The sequence below is a fragment of the Ammospiza caudacuta genome, chromosome 20 (assembly GCF_027887145.1).
Source record: "Ammospiza caudacuta isolate bAmmCau1 chromosome 20, bAmmCau1.pri, whole genome shotgun sequence".
Classification (NCBI taxonomy): Eukaryota; Metazoa; Chordata; class Aves; order Passeriformes; family Passerellidae; genus Ammospiza; species Ammospiza caudacuta.
Genome location: NC_080612.1, coordinates 5706072 through 5723750, shown reverse-complemented (window position 1 = coordinate 5723750; position 17679 = coordinate 5706072). Strand labels below are relative to the sequence as shown.

The 17679-nt window shown below is 40.4% G+C and overlaps 1 protein-coding gene across 2 annotated transcripts in view; it reads left to right on the top strand.

Moving 5' to 3' along the window:
- Positions 1–17679, top strand: part of RABEP1 (rabaptin, RAB GTPase binding effector protein 1) — a 48068-nt gene that overhangs the window by 22993 nt on the left and 7396 nt on the right. The window contains exons 5-16 of one of the 2 annotated variants that reach the window (XM_058817658.1): positions 4100–4213; positions 5535–5670; positions 6435–6613; positions 7544–7669; positions 9846–10313; positions 11921–12025; positions 12711–12827; positions 14022–14120; positions 15435–15575; positions 16521–16710; positions 17013–17068; positions 17497–17595. In XM_058817658.1, coding sequence (XP_058673641.1) covers positions 4100–4213; positions 5535–5670; positions 6435–6613; positions 7544–7669; positions 9846–10313; positions 11921–12025; positions 12711–12827; positions 14022–14120; positions 15435–15575; positions 16521–16710; positions 17013–17068; positions 17497–17595 — 1830 coding nt within the window. The remainder of the gene's footprint in view (positions 1–4099; positions 4214–5534; positions 5671–6434; positions 6614–7543; positions 7670–9845; positions 10314–11920; positions 12026–12710; positions 12828–14021; positions 14121–15434; positions 15576–16520; positions 16711–17012; positions 17069–17496; positions 17596–17679) is intronic. The other variant, XM_058817659.1, reaches the window with a different exon arrangement.

Sequence of the window (17679 nt, the reverse complement as noted above, 5' to 3'; positions counted from 1 at the left end):
AGCAGCAAACCAGAAGATGCAAAGTTCACTGTGTAAAAGCCCTGGCATTGCACTCCCAACTACCTGCCAATAAGCACTTCCAGAGAACAATCTCTTTCAACTGATTCATATTTTTAATCTGAAGTTACTGATTGTGTAAGTTGAAATTGCAAGCTGCTGACATGACAGCACAGCTCACCTAAACACAGTGGCTTTAGCAGAGAAGTTCAGTTAGCAGATAAACAGCATTTTCAACTATAGTTCTTTAAAGGGGAATTAAATATCCCTAAAGGAAAAGGTAATCAGTTTATTAATCTCTGGTAATAGGAGTTTGGAAAGCTTTCTAGGCCTGTAAAGCAGAGGAACATGTACCTTATGTAATAGGAGGGGGAGGGGGAAATCTGGTTTTCAGAGTGCAGCTTGAAATAATTGCTTAAACTGCTTTGCATGAGGTTTTAATCTTCTTTGTTATTATTAAACCTGTGAGGTTTTTCCTCAAGGAGACTAAGAATTAGATCAAAATTAGGAAGAGGACATTCAATTTTACCTAAAAACAAACAAGCAACTCCCAAGCCCATAAAAAGGTTTGCTTGGGCAGCAAAATAATGAATATTCATGTGTCAGCAGCCAGTGTGAAAAGAGGAACTTTCTTTATCACTTGGGATGTGTTATTTGAAGACTTGTGATCAATTCCTCATGCAAAATGGCATTTGCAGCCAGCAATGCTTATACTCCATCTTTATGTGCTCTTTTGTCAGAAAGAGCTTGTCTGGTGGAACACATGCTCTTGTCTGGAAGCAGCTGTTTTGCTTCTCCATGTAAATACATTTCAGGTTGCAAATTGCTAATTTCTGTAGAAAATTTGTCTGTTCTGTGATTTTATATCATAAACCAATGATTTCTAAGAAAACCTTGCAACTTTGTCTTCTTAATCTCACTTCCCAACTCAAAGAAGGTGGATACCTTGACCTAATGATTCTCGTTCTCATCTAGTGATTAATCTTTCAGAAAATTTGGCAGTGATTGATAAAAATCTGTTTTCCTGTTGAGTTGTAGTACCAGATAGGTCTGGGATTTTTTGTTTTCACAGCAGCTAAAAGCAATCTAGCACAGCAGCTGGTACTTCCCTGCTGGGGAATGACTGAGCTGACTCTGGACATGGGGATGAGTTGTGCCCAAACTTTGGCCACTGGCAAAATATGACTTGGGGTTTTTGTTGTTGTTTTTTTTTTTTTTAAAGTCAGACCTCATTTTCTGTTCAGGAAAGGATCTGTTTTGCTCTTGGAGCTGTGATGAATATAAATATTCTTCTTAGCACAGTTGTGTCAAACTCTGAGTAGCAGAAGTCTGCAGAGCAGGTATTTTGTGTACAGAGAGAGCAGCAAAGTACAAAGCTCCTCTTAGGAATTGTGCTTATTAGTCAGGAGAGGGGAAATTGGAAAGGAAGAGTAATCAGATTTCTGTGACAGAGTTGGCCATAAAATATGATATACAGTAAGCTATTTTTGTTGGTAATGGTGAAGAACAGTGGGATAAATTTAGAGGAGTTTTAAATGGTTTAGTCCTGCTTTAAAGAAAAATCTTCAAATTGTATCTGTGTGTTTTCCACTTGTCTCATTTTTAAGGAACAAGCTCAGGTGTGATGTTACCTGGGATTTCTCCAGTCAGATGTTTGTTCCTCTGAAAATGACTTGCACTCATTTTTAGCATTATCTCTCCATGGAATCATTTTCCTGCTGTGGTCTGCAGGTCCCTCAGTGTGTCCTGCAGCCCCTGTGTTGGGGGAAGCAGGTTTGGCTGGGGCAGAAGTGGTTTGGTGCTTGGTTTTGGTTAAGGAATGAGTAAAGATGAGCTGATCGTGTGTAAGTGTGTAAGACTGTGGCAGTTGACAGCCAAGTTAAGTTTAATAAAAAGTTAAAAGGAAATAAACGTTTTAAGGATCACACCTCTGGAAGAGTCTGAATAACACCTCTTAGCACAGGAAATATGGTGCTGTGACACCTCTTGCCACATGTGACAGTATCTTTAAGTGGCATTTTTCAACACAACAGATATTCTCATTTTATTAAAAGGTTGAGTGGAGCTTTAACCTCGATTTTGGAGTCTCAGTAATTCTGCTTTATGTCCAGAGCAGACCCAGGGCCCAGCACTGCTTTTGATAGCAGAGTGAGGCTGTTGGAGTGTTTAGCTCAAGATCACACTGACCTTTAATAGGGATCCTTACAATATGTTGCAACCACAGTGTCAAACTTCAGCTCTGTTTACCATGCTGTAAAAGCTGGAGTAATTTTTCTGTATGTGAAATGTGATACAGTTTTGTCTTTCCAGTTGTTCACAGCCTGGTTTTGCTTTCAGAGAACTTTCTGACTGTTTCTCTGAACTGCTTGATTCCTACACAGGCACATTTGTTGCTCTGTATTCTGTGGTGAGCCATGTGAAACCAGGCTGGCAGTGAAATATTGCTGCAGTTATCCTGAATAATTAGAAAAGAATGTTCAATTCATTCTATGAAATGAATAGAATTTATATGATAAATGAAATATACAGCAATGCCTGAAGTAGAACTCCTGCTCCCATTTGTTTGAAAAATGTGACTGTTGAATTGCTGGCTGCAAGTGCCAGAGTCTGGGTGTGTATGACAGTCACATGTCCCTGGTATAGAATTCACTGCCAAGTGACATCCCTTGCTTTCCTCACAGCTTTTATTGGTACTTCAGCAGTGACAAATGTAGCAGAAATAAATTAAATGTAAAGACATTTAATTTAGCGTTGTCTTCACAATTTTCTGTAAAGCTTAAATATTGCAGTGCTTATATAATTGACAGGTATTGCAACAATATTTTATTTTGTCTATTAATTTTAAGTTAGAAAACTTCAGTGATTAAAAATATTTTCTATTTTTCTTCCTGAAAGTTTTGCTCAGAGTACAGTTGTCAATAAGCTCACCAGAAATTGAAAGTCAAATGAGTAACCTCTAAAACCTGCATTCTGGTCTAGTTTCAAAACCAGACATGAGTGTTATCACTTACTATTATCATTTACTGTCTGTCTTTGCTGATGAGGTTATGAAAGGTGCCATCTTTGGAAACTCCAGCTTTGGGACACAGTTCCCTGCCCTCTGTCCCCTGCTGGGTTCTTCCAGTAGAAGACAGAGAACAACTGAGTTTTCTGAGCCTCTTGCACAAAGCCAGCCCAAATTAGAATGCTGGAATTCTCTGTGCCTTGGAGAGTTTCACTGCAGCAAGTATTTGAGTGTTTTGCTGGCTCCTGGAGAGGCTGTGGGAGCTGCTCCTTTCACTTGGAAAGTCTGCAGTGCATCCCTGAAGGAAAGGCAGAGCATTTAAGAAATGGGGATGTCAGGGCCACACGTTAATGTGCAGTTCTGGTTTTGAACCCTGAATGCTATTTCTCATCTTAATTCTTGCTATTTTTGCCTGGTTTTCCCTTTTTTCCCCCCTTTCCTTGAAATAATCCTCTAATTCTGCTGCTCTTTGATCTTCTCAGAGCTGCTTTTTGAAAGAAATCATGGGATAAATTGTCTATATATAGTTTGAAATATTCAGTACAGTAACACCAAAACCTGATGCTGCATCAATAGTAATGTAAAATTGAAAAATGATCTTCTAAAAGAAACTGAGCTACACTAGACATTACTGTGCAGCTCCATTTGCTTTTAACTTTTTGAGTAAGTAACTGCATGATCAGAATCTCATCATGCACTTCTTTTGGGTTTTTTCTTATGTGCTACGTGGCAGCAGGTTGTGGGACGTTAAGGCCTTCAATAAAGGAAAAGTGCACATTGTTTTAAATGCTTGATCCATACATTTTCTCCCAGGCATCAAGAGGGATAGATTTGCTAACATTCTCTTTTAAAACAGATACTTGTGGTTTAACCCATACATAGATTTAAAATTTAGTTGCCTTCTATGAATGGAGTAATATCATCCCATTGTCACAGAGATGGCTGCTGAACTAAATAAATAGCAGTAAGATGAGCACTGAAAGTGGAAGTTTAGTCAGCTTTTTTTGTTGATGTAGAGATTTTCTCCGACTGTCTCCAGTAATGGGAACTGTTGTGAAAATTCTGATGATGCATTACAATTTATTGTCTGAACTTCAGGCTCAAGAAGATGCCGAGAAGCTGCGCTCGGTTGTGATGCCCATGGAGAAAGAGATTGCAGCCCTAAAGGAGAAACTGGCAGAAGCTGAAGAAAAAATAAAAGCAGCATCAGAGGTGAGGTGGAGCTCTGACTGGATCCTGATTTATATCTTGCAGCATGCTAGCTTGATGCAGACAAGTCAAATTTTATAAGAGAGGAAAACGTGTCTTGGGAAACTCTTCATGCCCTTCTTGTCTCTTGGAGCTCAAATATCATGTTTGCATCTTTTTGTTTTGAGAGTTGCACTATGTGTGTGTTATCTGGGTTTAGAAAAAATTGCACAGCTCCAGGTCTACTAATAATAGAAAAAGCTCTAGAAAAATATCTGCTTTGCTCTTCTCCCAGCCACCTGGCCTGTGGGTTATTGGCACACTTGGAGCCACGAAGTCAGACTTTCCCATTTGAAAGGCTTAAAGGGCAGCAGATGGAAGGTTTGGTGTCCTAGGGCAGGAAAGCTGTCCCCACCATCAGTGGCAGGCACAGCCCAAGGCTGTCCTGAGCCCTGCCTTGGCGTCAGTGTGTCCCATATGAACAGCAGCTCTCTGCAGCCAGTTAGGAATTGCCTGAAGGCTTTGGTTTTCTCTAAGATAAAACCTCCTGTGATTTCTGACTCAGCAAACTGTAAAACTGAATAGTGCCATAAAGAAATCTTTCAATTTGTTCCTTGTTCCAAGATGGAATCCATTTCTCCAAGCATCATGTCTGACAGATGTTTTATGTAACTCTGTCTTATAAGGTTCTGACTGGAGATTCTGCAGGACACTCATTTCAGTTCTTTGTTAGCTCTGATATTAAAAAAAAAAAATAAAACAAAAAACACACAAGAAGAAAAAAATCCAAAATGTTTCTTCAGTATTTCTTGATATAGTTGCTTTTTGTTGATAGATTTTCCTTTGTTTTTGCAACAGTCGTTCATGAGTTGGAAAGTTTATTTTGTTGTCTGTCCCCAAGTTTTCTCTCTTCTTAGGCTTACTTCAAGCTTGCCTCTTTAATTTTTTTCTGACTACTATGATTACTCTGTTTTGAACTAAGAAGTTCTTGGCTTATCAGCATTTATCAGTTATTTAGATCCTGGCTATCACCACTGATTACTTCACTTTCTGCTTTCCTGAGACATTTCCCTTTTCACCATCTGTGCTCAGTGCTGCTGTTGTGATCCAGCTGCTGTAACTGTGATACACTGATAGGTTTGACTTAGAATTTTAATGAGTAACTCATTCACAAGTAAATAAATACAAGCCCTGCTTACAGACTGGTAGTTGAATATTTGGGATTTCTGCAAATAAACTGGTCCTTCAGCACCTGTACATTACCTGAACAGGCAGCACTATAACTTTTAGCAAGAAGGAAATGTCTGAAAGTGTTCCCCCACTGAGCTGGTTACTTTTTGTTCAGGTTAAAGAACTGAACCATTATTTAGAAGCTGAGAAGTCATGTAGGACAGACTTGGAGATGTATGTGGCTGTTCTCAACACACAAAAATCAGTCCTGCAAGAAGATGCAGAGAAGCTGAGGAAGGAGCTGCATGAAGGTACCCACCTAACAATAGTCCTTTGACTCTCTTCCACTGAGGATGCAAAACCCAGTGGAGCTGGGAATTCTTTTATCATTTCTTACTTGAACTTGATGAAAAGAAATTGGGAGATGGAAGCAGGACTTTTAAATCTGAAAGGCCATAAAATGTTTGTAGAAGAATTGAATGTGGAATTCCCTTATGTTAGAAAACCAGCAGAGTCATTCATTCCCTCAAGGCTTGTTGTTGAATATCTGCTAAGTTTTTAAAGCATTGCAAACTGTATTCTTGCTGAAATGATTTTATGTGTATATTGTACTTGTGCATAATTATGAGCATTATTTCCATAATGTATAGACCTGGCTCCCTGAGGTGTGGCAGTGCTGAGTGTGGAAATGTCCCTGTAGGGCACCACAGCCCAGGGTCTGCAGAGGAGGGGAAATCAGGACCTGCTGCTGAAGTAAATAGGGATGTAGAAGACAATTTTCTGAACCTAGCACTAAAAAACCCCAAAACTGTTAGAATTCATGAATGAAGTTGAGGCTTTAGTCTTCTCCCTGGGAAATCTTGAACTGTCAGTAATATATCCCTAATCACAAGCAAAGTTTGGAAATTAAGAAAATGGTGTTTGAAATAAGACATTATTAACCTAAATAGTTGTTGAACAAAGCCTGACTGTTCTTAATTAGACCAATAATTACTTTTATGCCTGAAAATGCTTCTCTTTGGAAAAGATATTTAAACGCTTGTGGTTCAGAAGAATTTTTTCTCTGCTTGCATAGTTTGCCATCTGCTAGAGCAAGAGAGGCAGCAGCACAACCAGCTGAAACACACGTGGCAGAAAGCCAATGACCAGTTCCTGGAGTCCCAGAGGCTGCTGATGAGGGACATGCAGAGGATGGAGATTGTGCTCACCTCAGAGCAGCTCCGGCAGGTGGAAGAGCTGAAAAAAAAGGATCAGGTTACCTGCTGCTTTCCTCTTCTTGCTTTTATTTTTTTTTTTTTTGTAATACTGTAGCTTTACTGTGGTGTAACAGGCATGGAAATCACATGTTGGGTGTAAGTGTGGTAATAGCTCAAAAAATGAGAACTGGCAGTTTGAACTGAAATCCCCTTTAGTGACAGCTGGCAGTTAGAACAGACCCCATTTGGACAAGTATTTTAATAGTGGTGTATATAGGAGCTCTAATGTTGCCTGTAGTTAAATGAAAATGTAAAAATACCCAGAAATTAGTCTTGGAGGAAGAAATAGTCATCTGTGATGCAAAATGTCTGGGTTAAGGATGTCAGCAAGTTTCACTTCTTTCTAGGTTTTTTCGGCCTTCCAGTACATATCCCAGGCAAAAATTAAGACTTTAATTTAAAATGAACTTACACAAGTGATTGTACATATTTATGATTTAGTGATCTATTATGGTTTTTTCTTGATTCCTTATATTCCATCATTTAATGATCAAGGCACTTTTTATATCACTTGTTTTAAATGTTCATGCTTGTGTAAAGGCTGTTAATGGGTTTTTTAGGGGTAGATATGTTATATATTTATGGTCTATACAACAGCCAGTGTAACAGCTAGTTTTGTTACTTGCTAATCTTTATAATTAGAATTTTAAACTAGGTAATATGCTTTTTGAATAAAATCATTCTAGAACATGAATCAGCCACCAAACTTGCCAAGTTCTCACTTCAGTCTGTTTGGATGCCTTGTGAAATGAACACTGTATTTATTAACTAAATGAATATTTATGTGAAAACCACTGGGTTTTAACCAAAATAATCCTTTTCAGTGTCTTCTTTGTAGCTTAGTTTATCATGAAAGCTGATGTCATGACTATTATGGTGAAATTGAATCCCATTTTCTGTGTATGCTCTGTTGACCACTGATTTTTAGGAAGAAGATGATCAGCAAAGGCTTAGCAAGAGAAAGGAAGAGAAGCAAAAAGATTCAGATGATGAAACAAAGGCTTCATGTTCTCTGGCCCCTGAAGAAACCCTTACCCAGCTCTCTAATGAAGAGGTAAAACAATTGAATCTTTTACTTTTGCTTGGGCATTCCTCAGGGTGTTCACTGCAAATACAAATGCAAAGTTACAGCCCTCTATTCTCTGTAACTTCTAATCTTATTAGACAATAAAAATCCACAGAGTTGCAGTTGAATGTATAAATCCTAATTAAGATTGGAAGACAATAGTGCACCATCCTGAGAGGTGCCATTAAAAATGGTAATTTACAATTTGCATTCTGGAGGTTAACTGCTGGTAGGTTCTCCTGGGATTTCTAAGCACGTTCTAACACACCTAAATGTTCAGGATTAAGCCAATTATATCTGAGCATTCAGCAAGAGTGTTGTAGCTACTTTGCTAATCAAATTGTTGAATTCTGTACTTAGCTTTTCTTAGGGTCCATTTTGGTTTTGTGAGTCAAATGAAGGAAAAATTAAAAAAAACCCACAAAGTTTTTTGTGCTACAGGAGCTTATTTAACCTTCAAGAGACTTGAGTGAGCCAGTGTTTTCCTGGTTTTTTATCACTTTTGAAGGGAAAAAAGTATATACTTTAATATATGTATTCTGAAGTAAATTTTTTATTTTTATCAAGGATTTATAACAGTTCAGAATGCAGAAAGACATTCAGAATCATGAGATCTAAATGTATCTGAGATCTAGTTCTGCCCTTTAGCCTATATTCACTTTCTGTTTCAAATACTGTTTGTATCTTCCATGTCCAGACATGCAAATGAGGCACATTGGTGAGGAACAAAAATTTATATGTTGATGTTTTCTTTAATCTCAGTTCATAGCATATTCTTTAGTCCATCATTACCAACATTTATTTGCTTCTAAGATTTATGCATCATGGAAAATTTATATTTTGAGAAGGAGCATAATTTTCAGAGTGATTTGGGTTTGTATATGTGTTTCTTTTGTTATTTATGACCTTTTTAGCTGTTCAGAATGTTTTATATGTTGTAATCAGTCATTCATCAGTTCTTACAACTTGTTGTAATTTGTTATAGCTTCTAAGATCCTCTCTCTTAGGCAGTTTGCAATACAAACAGATGATTTGTTAATATTGTTTTGGTTATCACAGAACAGCTATAGCCTGAAAATGCAGTTTTATGTAAGTCTGTATTTCCTTGACTTTTTTATTATGAACTTGTATATATACATGCAAATAGAAATATTCCACCTAAACATTATTAAAACAAGGCATTTACAACAGTAATAAAACAGTAGTACATTATATATAATTCTATATTATATATATATATATATATATATATATTGTAGGTTACAAGCACTTATATGAAGTGCCAGCAGCCTGCTGGTCTCTGGACCTATTGCAGAAATGATAATTTTTCTCAAGAGCCTCGTTCCAGTGTTACTTCCTTATGTGTCTAATGGCAAAGCAGAAGTGCATAATATTTTGGAAGGTATTTTGAAAGCAGTCATGTGCTTTTTAAATAAAGCATTACTGCTCTCTTTTCAGTGCTACAAAAAACAAAAATAGATCGAGAGGCTCCATGTGCCTGATACATATCACAGGACAATTTGTGTGGCTTTTGGTGCTGGCATTCCCCAGGATACCTTTGGGTCTAAGCCCAGCCTTTTCCCTTTTCTTTTTTTTTATGTACAAATAACATTGTGAAGAAAATATTTTGGTATTTTGTCAGACACACAAAGTAGAAGAGAAAAATAGAAGACCAACATATACTTGTCGGTATAGAGTAGATTTTAAGTATATTTTTCTCTGTTTATTTTTGTGTTAATGGAAAGTGTTTTGTTTTATGAAAAACTTCTGAATTTCTTCTTGGAAGTGGAGTATCTGCCGTCTGTTGTGTAGATTATGGTTGCAGAGGGAATGTTGCAAGTACGTCTCTTCAGGGAGGCATCTTGTCTTCAATATTGGAAGATGGAAGGTGACTGTGTCCTTGCTTGTCTGGCAGGAAGGTAGTCTTACAGAAGCACTCTGTTAAAAGAAGACTTTTTAAATTTGTTTTATTTGTTTTTGAATTTTAACTGGTTCATTTCAGTTCTCTGTCCCTTCCTCTGTGACCTTAAATGTAGAGAGCAGATGTTCTTGCCAAAGAAATTTAATCTTGCCTTTGCCATGCCTTGTAATTAGTGTCCAGCATTCCTCCTGTACCACTAAAATGGAGTAAATATTTGTTTTAATCCTTGATTTTCAATTCCAGGTGCATGTGAACAGCACCCATGGCTCAGTCCATTCCCTGGATGCAGACTTGCTTCTTTCCTCTGGCGAATCCTTCAATAAACCAGACACTGATATGTTTAAAGATGGACTTAGGAGAGCACAGTCAACAGACAGTCTGGGCACATCTGGATCCTTACAGTCCAAAGCTTTAGGGTACAACAACAAAGCAAAATCTGCTGGGAACCTGGATGAGTCAGATTTTGGACCACTTGTTGGAGCAGATTCAGTGTCTGAGAACTTTGATACGGCTTCCCTCGGATCCCTGCAAATGCCCAGCGGGTTCATGTTGACCAAAGATCAGGAAAAAGCAATCAAAGCAATGACACCAGAGCAAGAAGAGACTGCTTCCCTGCTCTCCAGTGTCACCCAGGGTGTGGAGAGTGCTTATGTGTCCCCCAGTGGGTACCGCCTGGTCAGCGAGACAGAGTGGAACCTGCTGCAGAAGGAGGTGAGTCCCCCTGCCCTGCTCCTCCTCCTGGGCTCTGCCAGAGCCAGCTGGGGAAGGAACAGCTCACATCCAGGGCAGATGTTCACTTTCCCCTCTTGGAATGCTTCTGTGGGTGAAACACATCCAGTATAAGGTGGATGAGCTGGCCCTGCCCCTGGGACAGGCAGCTTTACTAAACACTTTGGATTTTGAGGAGGTGGCTGTGGAACTCAGTGTTGGCTGAGAGGGGGGAAAAAGTGGGAGAACTTCAGGAGAAAATGGGAAGTTGAGGAAAGGGCATTATAGTGGAGCTGGGGATGAGTAGAAGGCAGTAGAAGTGCTGCTCTGTGTGCTGGGAGGGTTTGCTGAGGGCTGTGCACTTTGGAAATGAGCAGCCAAACTATGCCCAAGGCACAGAGTACCCCAGAGGGGCTCCAGGAAATTGTTGGGGACTTGCATCATCACAAACCCATTTCTGAGAGCAGCAAGCAGCAGATTAGACTGACCCCTGGGCCAGTTGCACTGTGGATGACCAAGGAAATTGTTGCTTCTGGGTGTTCTGCCTGTCAGTTTTTCAGCAGCTTTATATGATGCCAGTTCAAAGCTTGTATTTGGTTTTCTGCTGAAAAGTGGAGTATTTGGGTTTTCCTGTGGTTTTTCTTTCAGAGGAAGAGAGGCCAAAGGGCAACACTTTAGGGAGGTGAAAAGGTGGGGGGAGATAATAATCCATACTGGGTCAAAAGGGAGACAAGATGGGAATAAAAAAAAATGTAGTGAAGGAGAAAAGGCCAGATGAATGACAGAATGAAGAACTACTGATTTTTTTTTCTCAATTTGTTGAAATTTAACTTAGGAGTCTCTCCAAAACTGTTGTAAAGTTGCTTTGTTTCTGTTGTTTTCCTACTGATTTGCCATATCTGGAGAAATTACAGCATCCTGAGCTCAGAGCTGAGTTAGATCCTTACTCTGAGTGTTCTCTTGGCCTGTTGACATTTTGGTGACACTTCAGCCCTGTCTCAGCATCCAGAACAGAAATGCAGCTTCCCACATGTTCTGGAGGCAAGAGCACACACTGGGGTGTGAATGCCTCTTGCTGTGGGTTGGAAATGGAGCAGCAAACACAAGCACAGATTCAGCTCAAACTTGACCTGCAGTGGAACTTTGATAAAACTTCCATTTATCCCTTTGTCCAAAACCACTGCAGTTCCAGCAGGACAGCAGGTTTACTCTTGCTTTCCCTGCTGCCCTCCCCAACACTTATTTTCTCCTCTCCTGTTCGGTTTCTGTTTGTCAGAAGAACACAGCAGTGACTTGATGAACTCTTTGTGTTTTGGCTTTTTGCGCTAATGGTGGGACCCATGGCAGGAAAAGCTGAAATCCCACAGCTGATTTGAGTTATCCTTCACTTGTAGAGCAACTCAATCCTGCCTTTACATGATTCTGCCACTCTTTTGTCTGCAATGCTTTGTGGCCACACCACACCTGAGTGTGTGGAGAATTCCTGCATTCCCTGGGGACTCCCCGGCTCAGGGCAGGTGCTGACTCTGTGTCCTGTGTGTGGCATTCCTGCATTCCCTGGGGACTCTCCTGGCTCAGGGCAGGGCAGGTGCTGACTCTGTGTCCTGCAGGTGCAGAATGCAGGGAACAAGCTGGGCAGGCGCTGTGACATGTGCTCCAATTATGAGAAGCAGTTGCAAGGGATCCAGATCCAGGAGGCTGAGACCAGAGACCAGGTGGGAATTCTCTCATTGCTTTAGCCAGGCTTTTGCAGCTTTTTGAACTACTAAGGGTTCTGTTTTATTCATTGGTTTTAATTGACCAATATCAACATACTGGATAACTTGACATAACTTGATTTGTTATTTATGTGTGGTCAAGTACATTAATTTCTTAGGGATTCACCTTGAAGAACCCTTTATTTGATGCTGTAAGGCCATGCACTAGTGTTCTATAAAAAGTATTATGCCCATGCTGAAGTCAGTATCTTTAATAATTTATATTTTAAAATGCTTGTCATGCATTAAATTCTATTATCTTTGATACTGTAGGATCTGTTAACAGAAAAGGACCTCATCCTAGCAGCATAAAATGACTTTCAAGTCTTGGAGGATATTTGTTTCCTGCCATATACCAAAGAACAATTTTCAGATGGGTGTGGAAGGCATGAGTCACATTGTGCTTTGAAATAAGTGATTGAAGTCATTACATGGCCATGGTCCAGGGCAGTTTGATGTCCCATGTTTCTTTAGAGAGATAATCTCTGCTGGAGCCTGTTTCAACAGCAAAGGAACTTCTGGGTTTCATAGGATTTTTGGATTTTTAAGGGATTTTTTGTTGGTTTGGGGAGTGAAAGGGTTCAGGAAATAAATTCTCCCCAAGAGAATAAAAAAATGAATTGATTTTGTTTTGACAACACAGGTGAAAAAGCTGCAGGTGATGCTGAGGCAAGCTAATGACCAGCTGGAAAAGACAATGAAAGATAAACAGGAGCTGGAGGATTACATGAAACAAAGTGCTGAAGACTCCTCTAATCAGGTACAAGGATTTGATTGAGATCCAGCAATGATGAAATGTTCTTTAAAAGTGTGTAACAAGAACTTGTGGTTTGTTAGATGTGGATGGGCTACTGGCTGTACAGGCAACACAAATGAGAATTTCTAGGGTTAGTTATGCCCCATCTGAGTCTGCCACAGTTTCTAGAAAAATCTATTGTGTCTCTAATATTGTGTTACCCAATTTTGGCCTTAAAATACCATTTCTAATAATGAAATCCATTACAGAGTGGCAGTAGGAGTTTGAGTAATGTTTGAGTTTTGGAGTGACCTGTGTCTGAAATGACCCAAACATGCAAACAGAGCCCTGTGCCCTGGGCACAGCTTTGTTCCTAGAAGAGTGGTTCTGTTCCACCACCTGCTCTTATCAACATTTGACACCAGTTAATGGGCTTGTGCTGAAGAATGCAGTAATGAGGAGCTGAGCAGACACTGAACTCCTTTAAAATAATAGCCCACTGGAAGGATTTTTCAGTCTGAGATGTGTACCTAATTCTTCTGGAACAATGAAACCAAATATAATGTGTGGTAGTCATAGTTAAAAATAAAAAGGAAAAAAAAATAAATCATCTTTGACCTATTAAAGCTTACAATAGTAGATACATACTGTGTACCAGACACTGAATTTACTTCACTTGGGCTGGAACTTTGTCTCTTCCATCCTACCCAATATTTTTTCTTACTGAAGAAACAATCACTAGACAAAGTCCAGCTTAGACAACAGAAATATGTTTATATGTTCTTCTGGCTGTACCAGGGTGCTGTAATGATTAATCTTACATGTGTTGTGGAATGACTTGTAAAGTTTTTGAAAGTGCCTACAGAGAAAGGTACAAAACTCAAAAAATGCTGAAAACTTAGAAAAAAGCTCTTCGGTTTCCCTTCAGTGTCTCTGAAGTGGCTTACATGTAAATTTTATTAGAATTAACTGTTGATTCAGAGTTTGGTAAGTAGAATATAAAGATATTGTTGGTGCAGAAAACACAGCATCTGTCCTTGCTGCCTGGAGCTGCTTTCCTGCTTGACTGAGTGAAGAATTAACATAAACTTCAGTGGCTTAGTTTGAAATTTCAAAGTACCTATTAGTAATGATAACAGGCAAGAGAAATTATTTCTTTTTCAGAATCTGTTCCATGCTTTATATCTTACATGTCTGTCTGTGTTTTCTTTCTTTAAGATCTCCTTGCTCATGGCCAAGTGTCAGAAGTCAGAGAATTTCCTCAGTGAGCTGCAGCAGGCATTTCTGCAAGCCAAGAGAAGTGTCCAGGAGCAAATGGTAAGACAGGTTGACTCCAGAGATCATGAGCAGCCCTGTTTGTCTGACCCTGGGAGCTCAGTGTGTCTGGAAGGGGCTTTGTGTGCCCAGCCAGGCTTGAACATCTTCACTTGCAGAGGGCCTGGGCCAGTGAGCTCTGATGGCAGTGCTGGGGCTGGATCAGTTTGTGTCACTCTGTGCTGCTGTCTGTGTTCCTGCACATTCAGGAGCAGGCACATCACTGCCCAGTTCTTTCCCCATTATTTATTGTCTAATTCCATGTCTCTGCTATCTCAACTTCACCTCAAATCTGAAGACAGAAGATTTTCTCAAGACTCTTTTTTAGGATTCATCACAAGCACCATCATTAGTGAATATTTTCTCAGGTTTAAAGATGAATGATCAGTGTTGTTGCAGGTCAGACTTAAAATAGCAGCCCTAACACCCAGGGAGAGATATGTATGGAAGCTTAATTTTTTAAAACTATTTTTTGGCATCTTGTTGGAATTAAGCCAGAGAATTGAAGAGGACCTCATGGTTTAGAGCTAAGTTTGGCTTCCTTAGAACAATTCATTCCTTTCTATAACAGAATCAAGTTTCTTCTTTTTTCCTCCCTGGCACAGCATTTGTGGGGGGCTGAGAGAATTCATCCTCATGAACCCCAGTATTGCATTTTTGGGGTCAGGGATTGTGTGCAGCACATCAGGGCATTGCTGGCAGAGATGCTCTGCATGAGAACATGTCTGGTGGATGTGCAGGAGATTCAGAATGTGTTGATCTGAGTCTGCTTCTCCTGCTATTGCTCAAGTCCCTGGTTCCACATTTCCATTCCTCTTGGAAAACTCCTCTGGATTATTTTTTTTTTCTTTTGTAATGCAAGCAAAGCCATGTCCTCTTCATCCCTTTCCTTTCCATGGGATCAGCTGTTCTGGTGCTCTCCTGGGAGGACAGTGGGAGGCAGACACCCACCATGGAAAGTTTCAGGGTGACTATTTCAGGTTTTTGGATAACTTGCTCCTGAAAGCACCTGTGGTTCCCCACCCTCCTTCCCCTCCATGAGCTCAGCCTGCTAATGGATAAACACAGGGGGAAAGTGAGACACTGAACAAAGCTGGATTTTATTTATCACTGCCTTCCTTCTCTCTGCCTGGACCCCTAAAGTTGGCCTTGCCAGGCAAGAGGGAGCTGCTGGTGTTGATCCACAGCATCATTTTGTTTCCCTTCTTTACAAAGAATATCAATTCACCAGACTGCTGAAAGTAGGGGTAGTAAATGGGGCAGAAGAGATCTAAGCATGATCCTGAGTGTGAATTTCTGCTTTTCTTTGCATTGTAGGCTGTCCTGACCCAGTCAAGGGAACAGGTTTCAGAAGAGTTGGTGAGACTGCAAAAAGATAATGAAAGTCTTCAAGGAAAACACAGCTTGCATGTGTCCTTACAGCAGGCTGAAGATTTCATTCTACCAGAGGCAACAGAGGTAAAACATTTTTAAATCATTAACACAAACAGTGCTTGTGAGTTGATCTCATTGGAGTATTATTCTTTATCAAAAAGCTGTCTCAAACAGCACAAAGAACAGGAATTGGGGTTTTAACCCTGGGAGTCTGTGATGGACAAAGCCAGCCAGTGGTCCCTCTGTGCCATGGCTGCTTCAGGGTGTGGATGAATTGTAAAACCAATTACTGTGGCCTGACAGCTGCTCTGTGGTCTGTGGAGTGTGGGTTTGGCCCAGTTCAGCCAGTTCAAGCTGCATTTTCTAACTGGGCACACAAGTGTTCAGTCAGCAGAGCCCCACTGTATTGATTCAGTAACTCAGGTGAAGCCAGTCACTTCTGTCCAGTTAAAACCAGTGATAATCCAAAACCTTGAATAATGATAAGCCTTATCATCCCTTTCATGGCCACTCCTTTCCTTTCAGCCTAAAAGATTTGGTGGTGCTGAAGGACAGGGGGAGCATCATAAACCCATGGGGATGTTTGCCATGTTTCCATTTCCTGTGGCCATGCTGACTGTGGCTGTAATTCCTTACTGAGAGCAGGAGGGGATGTCAGGACAGACCCTGGGGCAGCAGAGCTTTGTCTGGGGTGTCAGGACAGACCCTGGGGCAGCAGGGCTTTGTCTGGGGTGTCAGGACAGACCCTGGGGCAGCAGGGCTTTGTCTGGGGTGTCAGGGCAGACCCTGGGGCAGCAGAGCTTTGTCTGGGGTGTCAGGACAGACCCTGGGGCAGCAGGGCTTTGTCTGGGGTGTCAGGACAGACCCTGGGGCAGCAGGGCTTTGTCTGGGGTGTCAGGGCAGACCCTGGGGCAGCAGGGCTTTGTCTGGGGTGTCAGGACAGACCCTGGGGCAGCAGGGCTTTGTCCTTGTGCTGACAGCCCAGAGCTGGGTGATGCCAAATGCTCATCTCTGCTAATCCTGATGCAGGAGCTGCGGGAGCTGATCCTCAAGTACAGGCAGGACATCATCAGTGTGAGGACAGCAGCAGATCACCTCGAGGAGAAGCTGAAGGCAGAGATCCTCTTCTTGAAGGAGCAGATCCAAGCTGAACAATATTTGAAAGAAAATATAGAAGAAACTCTACAGCTGGAAATAGAGAATTGCAAAGAGGAAATAGGTGAGCAGGGGTGAAATGGTCTCAGAATAAGAATAATAGGGAATTATTAAGGTGCACAAAGACTTGATTTTGTAGTAAAATTGTCTGAATGCTGTGACCTGAATTTTAAATACTGTGCACTTTTGAAAGCAGAGACACCAAAGCTGTGCAGCTGAAAACAAAAGTACAATTATTTGTTTGCTTTTGAGGTACCTTTGATGTAACATGAGCTTAATTCTCCTTTAAATATTAACAGAAGTAAACAGGGTATGAACAATTTCCTGTGTTTCTTGCATTTAAGTTTTAATATTCTTGTTTTTCAGCTTCCATTTCCAGTTTAAAAGCTGAATTGGAAAGAATAAAAGCAGAAAAGGAACAGGTAAGAAGCGCTTTCGCTGTGGGATTTTTGGGTTTGGTGGTGTGGGGTTTTTTAGTAAAGCGTTTTTTTATTTTTCCTGTATTGGTGCCAGTGTAGGAGTAGGACACATTCATAGTTCTGTTCCTTAAAAGGTGTTTGATCTGTTTTATTAATCTGTAATCTAAATACTGGATTAAGTAATTCCTATTACTAGACTACCTAACTGACCTAAATGTCAAATTTGGATATTTCTCTCCAGCTCCAAAAGTAAATAAATGGAGAGAGACTGGTGTTATTCAGATATTTTCTCTGCCCCTAGAAGAGATTAGTTAGGTGTGTTTCTAAGTCCCCTAAGTACTGAAAGATACTTAGACTTCCTTATGGAGGGACTGTGGGAGATGGAAATGTTATGAAGTTTAGTTAATTTTTTTTGTATTATTATTATACAGTTGGAAAGTTCTTCACAGGAAAACCTGCAGCAGCTGGAGAGTCTGCAGGAGGCAAAGAGTGCTCTAGAAGAACAGCTGAAGAAGGAGACTGCAGCAAAGGTAGCTATGATGTCTGGATGTGAAGTGTATCTGCATCTTTTGTGATGAGCAGCTGTGTCAGAGAATGTGGCACTACCTAAGAAT